The sequence below is a fragment of the Lepus europaeus genome, chromosome 1 (genome assembly GCF_033115175.1).
Source record: "Lepus europaeus isolate LE1 chromosome 1, mLepTim1.pri, whole genome shotgun sequence".
Taxonomy (NCBI): Eukaryota; Metazoa; Chordata; class Mammalia; order Lagomorpha; family Leporidae; genus Lepus; species Lepus europaeus.
Window position 1 is genome coordinate 183,038,797 of NC_084827.1, and position 13,890 is coordinate 183,052,686.

A 13,890-nucleotide genomic window follows, 5' to 3' on the forward strand; every position below is an offset into this window, starting at 1 on the left:
GATGGGTGGGTGGACAGATGGATGGATGATGGATGGGTGGGTGGGTGGATGGAGATGGACAGTTGGGTGGGAGGGTGAACAGATGGATGGATGATGGGTGGGTGGGTGGGTGGACGGAGATGGACAGTTGGGTGGGTGGGTGGACAGGTGGGTGGATGGTGGGAGGGTGGATGGGTGGGTGGACAGATGGACAGATGGATGGATGATGGATGGGTGGGTGGGTGGACAGAGATGGACAGTTGGGTGGGAGGGTGGATGGGTGGGTGGACAGATGGATGGATGATGGATGGGTGGGTGGGTGGACGGAGATGGACAGTTGGGTGGGTGGGTGGACGGGTGGGTGGATGGTGGCAGGGTGGATGGGTGGGTGGACGGAGATGGACAGTTGGGTGGGTGGGTGGATGGGTGGGTGGATGGTGGGAGGGTGGATGGGTGGGTGGACAGTTGGGTGGGGGGGTGGACGGGTGGGTGGATCGATCCTCAAACTGAGAAGCTGTTTTCCAAACATTCCTGGTTTGCAGATGGAGAACAGGAGGCCTTGGATGTGTAGTTGACTTAAAGCTGGTGACGAACAGGGAGCGGTGAGGCCAGCTGAGCGTCACAGCAGGGCCAGGGAGGCTGCCCCACCAGGACCCCAGGACCCGAGAGGAGCCCGGGACCCAAGAGGACCCATCTCTGGCTGGCAGGCCTTGCGCACTGCCGGGTGCCCTGTGCTGGGCCCCTCTGCCCCTGTGCTGCCCAGAGCCGCAGCAGGCTTGCTCCTGTTCACCACACGCCCATTCCTCTCGCGACGTCCTCCATTCAGTGTCCACAGGCAGCGGTCCCAAGCTCCGCCTTCCCCAGAGCAAGGACCCTCCTCAATCTGACGCGGCACTGACCGCTCTGCTGGGACTGCTCCCCTCTGGAGTGGTGGACCCCAGGGCCTCCCAGCCCGACCTGCAAGGCCACTGCCAACGAGTCACCAGCAGATGACTGCTGACGGTGTCCTGGGACAGCGTCCCTTCCTTCTTCCTCTCCCTACTGGAATGCAGACGTGATGGCTGGACGGCTGCAGCCTTCAAGTCTTCAGCACGGCGAGCTGCCCTTGACTGCTGCTGTCACACTGAACGCCTCCACACTATCACCCCTTAACTTCCGAGTCAGAACTCAGTACGAGCACGCGTGTGTGAGTGCCCAGGCCAGGTCCTCGCTGGCTGGGGGCCATGGCCAGCCTGCTCCCAGGAAGCCCCAGTCCCGAGTCCTAGCGTGGATTCTTGGAGGCTCTGCCCAGGGCTCTGCTCGGGCAGTGCCCTCGCCCAAGGCACACCCACCCCTGCCCACAGAGGGAGCACCGGCCAGTGGGCTGTCCCTCCCCGCCCAGAGTGGCCCGTGCATCCGCTCGCACGCACGACACTCCCTCACCCACAGCCCCACGCCTGCACGTGGCAACCAAACTGCCTGCCTCAGGCCCAGGGGTTGGCCCTCAACTCCTTCCCCAGGGCGTAAACGGCCTCGGCGCGCTGTGTGCTCCCTGGCGAACCGGCCTGGGCCGCCCTGGCCACCGCACGGCAGGCCCAGCACTTGGCTTCCCAACCGGCCCACCCCCACCGTGGTCACCCCTGAGTGGCGTCCACCCCGCCTGCTGGGCACCTGCCCCGCCTGGCAGCAGACACGGCTCAGAGGCTGGGACGGCCCCCAGGGCCCGCGGCAGAGGCAGGCTGGGGTGACAGAGGGGGTCTGCAGCAGGAGACAGAGCCCAAGCCGGCAGCTCCCAAACGTCTGACCGCGTCCCACAGGAAGACACTGCTCAGGGCCACACTCAGGAACACACAGCACAGTGTACTAACAATGACACACATGTGCACACATCACCCGTGTGCACACACATGCCAGCACCCACACATGCGTACTAACAGTGACACACATGTGCACACATCACACACGCCAGCACCCACACATGTGTACTAACACACACATGCCTACATTACCCATGTGCACACACGCCAGCACCCACACATGTGTACTAACAGTGACACACGTGTGCACCCATCACACACGCCAGCACCCACACATGTGTACTAACAGTGACACGCATGTGCACCCATCACACACATCAGCACCCATACATGTGTACTAACAGTGACACACACATGCACACATTACCATGTGCACACACACGCCATCACCCAAACATGTGTACTAACAGTGACACACGTGTGCACCCATCACACATGCCAGCACCCATACATGTGTACTAACACATATGTGCACAATCACCCGTGTGCACACACACCAGCACCCACACATGTGTACTAACAGTGACACACGTGTGTACCCATCACACACACCAGCACCCACGCATGTGTACTAACACACATGTGCACAATCACCCACATGCACACACGCCAGCACCCATACATGTGTACTAACAGTGACACACATGTGCACCCATCACACACACCAGCACCCATGCATGTGTACTAACACACATGTGTACAATAACTCGTGCACACACGCCAGCACCCACACATGTGTACTAACAGTGACACACGTGTGCACCCATCACACACGCCAGCACCCACACATGCGTACTAACAGCGACACGCGTGTGCACCCATCACACACACCAGCACCCATGCATGTGTACTAACACACATGTGCACAATAACTCGTGCACACACGCCAGCACCCACATATGTGTACCAACAGTGACACACGTGTGCACCCATCACACACGCCAGCACCCACACATGTGTACTAACAGTGACACACGTGTGCACCCATCACACATGCCAGCACCCACGCATGTGTACTAACACACATGTGCACAATCACCCATGTGCACACACGCCAGCACCCACACATGTGTACTAACACACATGTGCACAATCACCTGTGTACACACACACCAGCACCCACACATGTGTACTAACAGACACACAGACACACACACCCATGTGTGCACAACAAAGCCCTCACACATGCAAACAGCTCGCTGCCTCCAGTGCCGGGGCCCCCGTCCCTCTGTCTTGGGCAGGGCCGGGAAGCAGCCCCGGGGCCCCCGTCCCTCTGTCTCGGGCAGGGCCGGGAAGCAGCCCCAGGGCCCCCGTCCCTCTGTCTCTGGCAGGGCCAGGAAGCAGCCCCGGGGCCCCCGTCCCTCTGTCTCGGGCAGGGCCGGGAAGCAGCCCCGGGGCCCCCGTCCCTCTGTCTTGGGCAGGGCCTGGAAGCAGCCCCGGGGCCCCCGTCCCTCTGTCTCGGGCAGGGCCGGGAAGCAGCCCCGGGGCCCCGTCCCTCTGTCTCGGGCAGGGCCGGGAAGCAGCCCTGCCCACACTGACCTGGTCATTGTCCTGGCGCTCACAGGCCACGTGCAGTGCCGTCCTGCCCCCCTCGTCCGGGACGCTCGTGTGTGGGCTGTAGTAGGTGCTGGGCGGCCCGGGCTCATTGCTCAGCTTCAGGCTTGAGGACTGCAGGTCCATCTGTGGGCAGACAGAACCACGCTGGGGCCCAAGCACCCCCTGGTGCCACGTGGCCACGGCCAGGCCACGGCAGCAGAGCCCCACAGAGCCAGGCCTGCCCTGTGACAGCAGCTGATGCCACCACTGGGGCCCGGGCCAGAGGCAGTGGGGGCGGGGGTCCTGTGCAGGACAGTCACAGCCCAGGCCACAGGCCACGCCCGGCTGCACAGGCTCAGTGGGGCAGAGGAGGGACTGGGCCCTCACGGAGCATGTGAGGTGCAAACAGCCCACGGCTGGAGATCTCTCAGGGCCTGCAAGGGCAGGTGGCCCTGCGGGGAGGGGGCTGTGGGTCCGGCCCTGCTGTGGAAAAGGCAGCGGCACAGCGTGAACGGGGGACACAGCCCCAGCCGCCACCAACACCCTCACGGTCACACGCCTCGTCGGCCCCCCAGGTGACAGAGCCCATGCCCACCTCTGTTCTCCCAGAACCTGCTGCAGCAGCTCCCAGAGTAGGCCTGCCCTGCAGCCGGGGTGGGGGTCCACCTGGCCCAGCCACAGCCCGGGAGCACTGGGCACCTGGACTCCCACGGTCCCTAGGTCCCGGGGCCCTGGGCAGTGCCAGCCATGCTGTCCACGTGAACACAATGCCCACTGATGGAAGGAGCCAGGCCTGGCCACAGCCTCTCCCTGCAGAGTGGAGCCCAGGGCCCCTCAGGGTCCTGGCTTCTCAGAGAGCAGTGGGCAAGAGCCCAGGGGGCAACGAGGGGCCATAAGAGGCCCGTGCTTCCGCCGAGGAATGGCCATGAGGCGGACGGGACAGCAGCAGGGCCAGAGCAGGGCCCTGACCCAGCGAGACCGCCAGGCTCCTGTCCTGGGGACACAGTGGGGAGGGTCTCTGCCTCCCGGATGTGGGGGCTCACGGGCCCCCTCTTCCTAACACGCCCCCCGTGCTGCACTGAGCTACGTCAGCACACAGCTTCTTAGCTCACCACGCCAGTCAGTCATTCCTGCTGGTTGGCATGGAAACAAGCCGAGCTTGCCACACTGCTGGCTTTTTGGGAGCCAGTGCCGCCCGTCTCCACCCGCGGCTCCGAGAGGGAGGCCCTCCAGGGATGCCCGCCGCCGGGCAGCCACACACCTTGCTGGGCTTGTACACGTGGTCCTGGTCGGCCGCCTGGGCGTCCACGTCGGTGATGGAGTGCAGCAGGAGCTCGGTGATCTTGACGCCCTCCTCGCCAGGAAGGGCGGCAGCAATGTGGAGCGGGGTCAGGGCCCCCAGCTGCCGAGCAGGCACGGCGGGTGAGGCCCCTGGCCCAGACCGGGGGCCCCTGCCTGGCCTGGCCCCCGGCCCACACCAGGGACCTCGCTGCCCGGCCTGGCCCCCGGCCCACACCAGGGACCTCGCTGCCCGGCCTGGCCCCCGGCCCACACCAGGGGCCTCGCTGCCCGGCCTGGCCCCCGGCCCACACCAGGGGCCTCGCTGCCCGGCCTGGCCCCCGGCCCACACCAGGGGCCTCGCTGCCCGGCCTGGCCCCCGGCCCACACCAGGGGCCTCCTTGCGCAGCCTGGCCCCCGGCCCACACCAGGTCGACGTGAGGCCCCTACATGGTGGGCTGGGCCGCAGGCGGACCCTCACCCCTCCTCCCCGAGACGCTTGCTCAGACCCTCAGGAGGTGCTTGAAAAAGTCACAAACAGGTGACAACGTGAAAGTCAGTGAAACTGTGCGGCCAGGCTCCGCCCCCAGCTGCCCCAGCCACAGACCCAGCGGGAAGCCCAGGCAGACCCAGGGCGGCCAGAGCCCCTGCCCTACTCCCAGCCTGAGGCCGGAGGGAGGGGCTGGGGGAGGGGGCTCTACCCAGGCCCACCCCCGACCCAGGCCGCTCTCCCCACCCACCCCTACCTGCCGGGGGAGCCGGATGTCCGTCCTGGCCCCCTCTCCCCCACCCACTCCTACCTGCTGTGAGAGCCGGATGTCCATCCTGACCCCCTCTCCCCCACCCACCCCTCCCTGCCGGGGGACCCGGATGTCCGTCCTGGCCCCCTCTCCCCCACCCACCCCTACCTGCCGGGGGACCCGGATGTCTATCCTGACCCCCTCTCCCCCACCCACCCCTACCTGCCGGGGGACCCGGATGTCTGTCCTGACCCCCTCTCCCCCACCCACCCCTACCTGCCGGGGGACCCGGATGTCTGTCCTGACCCCCTCTCCCCCACCCACCCCTACCTGCCGGGGGAGCCGGATGTCCGTCCTGGCCCCCTCTCCCCCATCCACCCCTACCTGCCGAGGGAGCCGGATGTCCGTCCTGGCCCCTCTCCCCCACCCACCCCTACCTGCCGGGGGAGCCGGATGTCCGTCCTGGCCCCCTCTCCTCCATCCACCCCTACCTGCCAGGGGAGCCGGATGTCTGTCCTGACCCCCTCTCCCCCACCCACCCCTACCTGCCAGGGGAGCCGGATGTCCATCCTGACCCCCTCTCCCCCACCCACCCCTACCTGCCGGGGGAGCGGATGTTGGTCCTGGCCCCTCTCCCCCACCCACCCCTACCTCCCGGGGGAGCCAGATGTCTGTCCTGACCCCCTCTCCCCCACCCACCCCTACCTGCCGGGGGAGCCGGATGTCTGTCCTGGCCCCCTCTCCCCCACCCACCCCTACCTGCTGGGGGAGCCGGATGTCCGTCCTGGCCCCGCTCTCCAGGAGCAGCTTCACTGCGTGCACGTCCCCGGCCTTGACCGCCAAGAACAGGACCTGCACGGGCACGCGGCACAGGTTGGGGTCCGCACCTCGGTGCAGCAGCAGCTTGATGGTCAGCCACCTGTTCCTGTGCCTGCAGGGGCAGCACAGCACGAGCCCCGTCAGGGCAGGGCAGGGCCCAGCGGCCGCACCGCCGCGGGCTCCAGGGCCACGGCGCTTCCCGGAGACCCCACCCCTGACCTGACCGGGCACAGTGCTCCCATCGCCAACCCACCCTGCGCAACCCAGCCCCCCACGCTTAGCCTCCCGGAGTCGCCCACCAGTGCGGGGAGGGAGGCGGCACCCCTCCCTCCAGGGACGGCTGGGGAACAGGGCTGGGCTCAGCCCCCAGCCTGCCGAGACGTTAGACCGTGCGCCCACGGCACACCACACACACGTCACACACCCACGTCACACACCCACGTCACACACACATCACACCCACACACACCCACACACACACGTCACACACATACACACACGTCACACACACACCCACACACACGTCACACACACATCACACACACACATACACACACGTCACACACACCCACACATATCACACACACGTCACACACATCACACATGTCACACACATCCACACACACGTCACACACATACCCACACACGGCACACACACCCACACACGGCACACACACACGTCACACACACCATACTTATCCCACCACACACCCTCACCACACATGTACCACATTCACACATTGCACACAACTGCCACATACACATCACACACATCGCACTTAACCCGCCACACACACGCACCACACTCACATGTCACATACATAGCACATACTACACACACATCACACCTATCCCACCACACATTCACACACACACTCACCTCACACGCACCATATACACACATTCCACACTTACACACATACTACATACACACTGCACACATCACACCATACCACACACTCACCACATGCACCACACATACAACCGTACACTCACCACACACACTACATACATACCACACACATATCCACACCACACATATCCACACACCACATATACCACACACCACACAAACACGGTACACACACACCACACACCCAGCCCCCAGCACACCACAGAGGCTGTGCTGCCCCATGCAGGAGAGCCCGGGGGGCAGGTGGGGGGCAAAGGGGAAGAGGAGGGAGGTGAGGAGCGGGGCCAAGAGGCGGGCGGTGGGCAGTGGCCGGCACGACCCCGCTGACCACAGGCAGGGACCAAAGGTAGTAGGGGTTCTGTGCCAGCCTGGAGCCCCAGTCCCCGAGCTGCCGGGTCTGGGACCCCCGCTGAAATTCTGTGAGCCCCTCCGCCCTCGCCTCGGGCTAAAACTGAGACGTCCCCGGGGCGCCTGGCAATCCATTTATAAAGCTAACGAGCCCAGCGTGTGGACAAACAGCGCTTTCAGAGAGAAAGGCCCGCAGTTTCCAACACAACACCAGTCAGAGGGTGGCACGGTCCACTGCCGAGCCCCTGCGTGTCTCCACTGGGGAGGGACACGGCGCTCCACTCACCACCGCGACCCACCCCGCGGGCGGACCTCAGACCCATGTGTGAGACGCGGACTCGGCCCTGGCGGCCTGCCCACACCGGAAGTGCCCTTGGCGGCAAATCCCCTCAGAGTGCCGGATGGGCTGCCTGTGCGCCCGTCCTCACCGTGCCCGCCCTGGAGAACCCGGGCCGGTGCTTGGAGGCGCCTCCCACCTCGTCCCGGGCGTCAGAGGGCTCAGTCATTTCAACCGCCTCGTGGACAGCACCTCTGAGTGGCCCGGCAAGGACTGGCCACTTGACGGGGCGAGACCCACTCCGCCGTGTGTGCGCCCCCTGCTGGTGTCGGCCCCACGAGGCGCTGACCTGAGACTCGCTTCCAGGTCACAGGTTCGCTGAGGGGGTGGCCCACCAGGGTGTGAGGACCCCATGCGGGAAGAGGGGTGGGGAGTAGAGCCTGCCCGGGGCTCGGACCCCGGCAAGCACTGACGAAGATCCCACACAGCCACAGTCGAAGGCCCTAGAAGGCAGGGGGGCCCGTGGGGGTGCCAGACGAGAGACCTGGCTCTGGGGATGTCACCTCCTGCAGGGGCAGGGAGCCCACGTGGGACCCCTAGGGGCCCTGTGACTTACTCCACCATGGACAGCGCCATCTTCCTCATGGTCCCTTTGTCCCTGGCCGGGGGCGCGGGCAGCATGCTGTGGGCCTGCGCGCCCATCTCCAGGATGTCCTGCGAGACCTCGATGCAGAAGTTGTGCACGCAGAGATTGGACTCGAAGTGGGTCTCGTTGCTGTACAGCGTGCACTTGTCCGGGCTCGCCTTGTCTGTGTCCCCAGCGCTGCCCTTCACCAAGGGGCAGTCCTGCTCCTGAGCGCAGGCCATCGGCACGGTGGCCTCTGGAGACTGCTGGGGGCCTGGACCAGGGCTGCCCTCGGCATCTGGGGCCTGCAGCGGCTGCGGCTGCTCAGAGCTGTCCTGCATGGGCGCCGGCCCCTCGTCCCCAGGCTCCGCGTCCATTTTGTCCAGTGAAAACGTGAGAGTTGGAATGCCTTGGGGTTTGGGGAGCTCCTTCGGAAAAACCCAGAAAAGACCGTTAGAAGGAAGCGGCGGGCAGTGACGCCCACTCCACCGCCTCTCCCGCAAGGACCGACGCGCGTGGCTTCCAGCAGCCAGCAGAGCGCCTGGGCCGCCAGGGCAAAGGCAGTGCCACACGAGCTCCTGGTCCCAAAGTCTCAAAGAGGGGACGCCTGCAAGGCCACCACACGCAGACCTGAGCTGGGTGGGCCACGTGCCGGGGGCTGCACGGCCCCAACACCACCCATCCAGAAGTGAGGTGCACTGGGAGTGAAGGGGAGACCCGGAGCAAAGGCCAACTTCCTCCAGCCCTGTCCGCCACAGGCCCCACTCCATCACACACCCCACTGTCACACGTCCCCACCCACTGTCACATGTCCCCACCCACTGTCACATAGCCCCCCCACTGTCACACGTCCCCACCCCACTGTCACACGTCCCCACCCACTGTCACAAGTCCCTACCCCACTGTCACACGTCCCCACCCAATGTCACACGTCCCCACCCCACTGTCACACGTCCCCACCCACTGTCACATAGCCCCCCCACTGTCACATAGCCCCCCACTGTCACACGTCCCCACCCACTGTCACACGTCCCCACCCCACTGTCACACGTCCCCACCCACTGTCACATAGCCCCCCCACTGTCACACGTCCCCACCCACTGTCACAAGTCCCCACCCACTGTCACATAGCCCCCCCACTGTCACACGTCCCCACCCCACTGTCACAAGTCCCCACCCCACTGTCACATGTCCCGACCCACTGTCACATGTCCCCACCCACTGTCACACATCCCCACCCCACTGTCATACGCCTCCACCCCACTGTCACACATCCCCACAGTCACACATCCCCATCCCACTGTCACACATCCCCACCCAATGTCACACGTCCCCACCCCACTGTCACACGTCCCCACCCCACTGTCACATGTCCCCACCCACTGTCACATAGCCCCCCCACTGTCACACGTCCCCACCAAACTGTCACACGTCCCCACCCACTGTCACATGTCCCCACCCACTGTCACATAGCCCCCCCCACTGTCACACGTCCCCACCCTGCTGTCACATGTCCCCACCCCGCTGTCACACGTCCCCACCCCGCTGTCACACGTCCCCACCCAATGTCACAAGTCCCCACCCCATTGTCACACGTCCCCACCCACTGTCACACGTCCCCACCCACTGTCACATGTCCCCACCCCACTGTCATACGCCTCCACCCCACTGTCACACATCCCCACAGTCACACGTCCCCACCGTCACATAGCCCTCCCACTGTCACACGTCCCCACCCCACTGTCACATGTCCCCACCCACTGTCACACATCCCCACCCCACTGTCACATGTCCCCACCCACTGTCACACGCCCCCACCCCACTGTCACACATCCCACCCCACTGTCACACGTCCCCACCCCGCTCTGTCACATGTCCCCACCCACTGTCACACGTCCCCACCCCTGTCACACGTCCCCACCCACTGTCACACATCCCCACCCCACTGTCACATAGCCCCCCCACTGTCACATAGCCCCCCCACTGTCACACGTCCCCATTGCACTCCGTCCTGCTCCACCACACAATCAACTGCTTGTATTACAGATACTTGAGGTTATGTAAGTTATATATTGTTAAAACCTAGTTTACCAGATTAAAGAAAATGTGAGAGGCAGAGAGAGACAGCTCACAATACTGGCTTGCTTTCCTAACTGCCCACAACGGCCAGGGCTGGGGCGGGGCTGATGCCAGGACTCAGACTCTCAATCTGGTCTTGCACATGGGTGACAGGGCACCCACCACCTGAGCCATTTCATGGGTGACCGGGCACCCACTCTGGGTCTGCCACATGGGTGGCAGGGCACCCACTCCAGGCCTGGCACATGGTGACAGGGCACCCACCACCTGAGCCATTTCATGGGTGACAGGGCACCCACTCCAGGCCTGGCACATGGGTGGCAGGGCACCCACTCCGGGCCTGGCACATGGGTGGCAGGGCACCCACTCCGGGCCTGGCACATGGGTGGCAGGGCACCCACTCCGGGCCTGGCACATGGGTGGCAGGGCACCCACTCCGGGCCTGGCACATGGTGACAGGGCACCCACTCCAGGCCTGGCACATGGGTGGCAGGGCACCCACTCCAGGCCTGGCACATGGTGACAGGGCACCCACCACCTGAGCCATTTCATGGGTGACAGGGCACCCACTCCAGGCCTGGCACATGGGTGGCAGGGCACCCACTCCAGGTCTTGCACATGGTGGCAGGGCACCCACTCCGGGTCTGGCACATGGGTGGTAGGGCACCCACTCCGGGTCTGGCACATGGTGACAGGGCACCCACTCCAGGCCTGGCACATGGGTGACAGGGCACCCACTCCAGGCCTGGCACATGGGTGGCAAGGCACCCACTCCGGGTCTTGCACATGGGTGACAGGGCACCCACTCCAGGCCTGGCACATGGGTGGCAGGGCACCCACTCCGGGCCTGGCACATGGGTGGCAGGGCACCCACTCTGGGTCTGCCACATGGTGGCAGGGCACCCACTCCGGGCCTGGCACATGGGTGGCAGGGCACCCACTCCGGGTCTGGCACAAGGGTAGCAGGGCACCCACTCCGGGCTTGGCACATGGGTGGCAGGGCACCCACTCCGGGTCTGGCACAAGGGTAGCAGGGCACCCACTCCGGGTCTGGCACAAGGGTAGCAGGGCACCCACTCCGGGCTTGGCACATGGGTGGCAGGGCACCCACTCCGGGTCTGGCACAAGGGTAGCAGGGCACCCACTCTGGGTCTGGCACATGGGTGGCAGGGCACCCACCACCTGAGCCATTTCCTCCGCCTCCCAGAGAGCACGCTGGCAGGTAGCCAGAGTCAGGAGCAGCGTCAGCATTGACCCCAGGAACCAATGCGGGGCGCAGCTGTCCTAACGGGTCTCAACCACTACTCCAAACCCACCTGTCTGACCTTTTTTCTTAATGCGATTATCAAAAACCTTAAGTTACGCATGTGGCTTACAATATCTCTGCCAAACGACACTTCTCACTTCTGTTTGAGCCAGGGTTCTCCAAGTGTGGTGCCTGGACCACGGCATGCCTGCCACCACAAACCTGTTGGAGACGCACGTTCTCGGGGCCCCCCCAGGCACCTTGTGGGGGATCCTTCCTCTCTGTGTGGCACCCTCTCCTGCTCTCTGTGGCACGGCCGGCCCCAGGACCCCCAGCTGCTGGGCACGTGGCTTGTAGGGAACACACGCCCGGGCGTGCCCAGGCTCCATCCTTCGGATACCTTCTACAAGGCTTTCTCTGTGAACTCACTCTCTGAGCCTGGTGCACACCACAGGGAGGTGGCTGGGGGACACGCAGCGGAGAGCTGGGCGGTGCGTGGTGCTGACCTGGGGCTCAGGCAAGGTCCTCTCGGCAATGTTGGGCTTGAAGGACTTGGCAGGGTAGTGGAGGAGGAAGCACATGTTGAGTGGCGTGACACCCTCGTCTGTGCGCTTGTTGACGTCAGCCCCAAAGTCCAGAAGAAGGTTGACGACGTCCATATGACAATGAACCTGGAAGAAGAGAAGGCCAGGCTCCTGAGGACAGCAGCTGGCCCCACGCCAGGGCTGAGCAGGGCGGATGCCAGGTGTGCACAGAGAACGAAAGATCACCCTGCCCCAGCCTGCCTCTTCCATCTGACTGTGAACGCCACCCTGAGGTGGCGGGTTTATGTGTAGACACCAGCAAGGCCGTGTACCTCCATCCTGTGCCTGCAGAGGCAGAGTGCAGACCTTCACCCACAGGAGGGACCTCACAGGTAAGGGACCCTGCGGGAGCCTGCCGGGATGGGGTGGGGCTTACGGCAGCTGCAGCCAGCACGGTGTAGCCCTTGGCATCAGCCACGTTAGCGTTGGCAAGATTGTCCTTCAGGATCCCGGCAATCCAGTCGTGGTCCCCTTCCTCGGCCTTTAGGATCATCTCCCGGGAAAGCTGCTCCTTGGGCCCGCAGTGTGCAAAGCCCTCACGGTTCCCCTCCAGGATGGCGCCCATGTTCCAGCTGCTGTGAGCTTTCTTGTTCCTGGCGACACAGCAGGCTTCAGAGACGTTGGACCAAACACCAGCCCAGCGCCTCCCGCAAGGAAGGGCACAGGCGACTCCTCCTCTCCCATACTGTTCCCCAAAATCCACCCCTGGGGCACCCTGAGCCCTAGAGCCCAGCTGGTGTGGGCAGTGTAGACATGTGCAGTGGTGGGGCCATGTCCCCTGCAGGGCAAGACTCAGGGCAAACACCTGCCCCCGCAGGAATGAGCTGGCTGTAGCAGACCCAGTGCACCTTGAACTCACCCCAGCGAGTGCACAGTCTCTGGGAAACGGCGCTCAGAGCAGGCGCTCCAGGCAGGAAGAAGGCCGGCACACACACAGCTCCACAGCTCGGCCCCAAGCTCCCACATCCTGCACGCTCCTCTGCTCGTTCACTTTTGCTCAAGTAGAGAGTAGGCATGGCCATGGCCCATTCACCACACAACACTGAGCCTACTGTGTGCATATAACCCCACTTCCTGGCCAAGAACCCATGGATTTATGTCAATTTCTATACTCAACAGCCATCAACAATTAGAACCTCAGCTGATGTTTGCATGATGATGGTTATGTGGATGGGTGAACAGGTGGATGGTTACAAGGATGGATGGATGGATGGATGGGTGGATAATTGGAGGGTTACATGGATAGGTGGGTGGGTGGATGGACGGATTTATGGTTACATGGATGGATGGTCGGTTGGTTTCACAGTTTCATGGATGGATACATGGATGGATGGATGGATGGATGGATGCTCACATGGATGGGTGAATAGGTGGGTGGATGACTACCTGGATGAGTGGAATAGAATGGGATGGACTGATGGATGGATGGTTACATGGACAGGTGGATGGATGGATGGGTGGATGGTTACATGGACAGGTGGATGGTTGGTTACATGGACAGGTAGATGGATGGATGGGTGGATGGATGGATGGATGGATGGTTGGTTACATGGACAGGTGGATGGACAGGTGGATAGATGGACGGTTACATGGACAGGTGGATGGATGGATGGGTGGATGGATGGGTGGATGGTTACATGGACAGGTGGATGGATGGGTGGATGGATGGT

At 63.7% G+C, this 13,890-nt stretch overlaps 1 protein-coding gene across 1 annotated transcript in view; it reads right to left on the reverse strand.

Annotated features, from left to right (window-relative positions):
* ANKMY1 (ankyrin repeat and MYND domain containing 1) overlaps positions 1-13,890 on the reverse strand; it is a 52,085-nt gene that overhangs the window by 27,267 nt on the left and 10,928 nt on the right. The window contains exons 5-10 of the mRNA XM_062197516.1: positions 12,597-12,813; positions 12,143-12,307; positions 8,303-8,739; positions 6,089-6,260; positions 4,573-4,713; positions 3,315-3,455 (exon numbers count right to left, since the gene is read on the reverse strand). Coding sequence (XP_062053500.1) covers positions 3,315-3,455; positions 4,573-4,713; positions 6,089-6,260; positions 8,303-8,739; positions 12,143-12,307; positions 12,597-12,813 — 1,273 coding nt within the window. The remainder of the gene's footprint in view (positions 1-3,314; positions 3,456-4,572; positions 4,714-6,088; positions 6,261-8,302; positions 8,740-12,142; positions 12,308-12,596; positions 12,814-13,890) is intronic.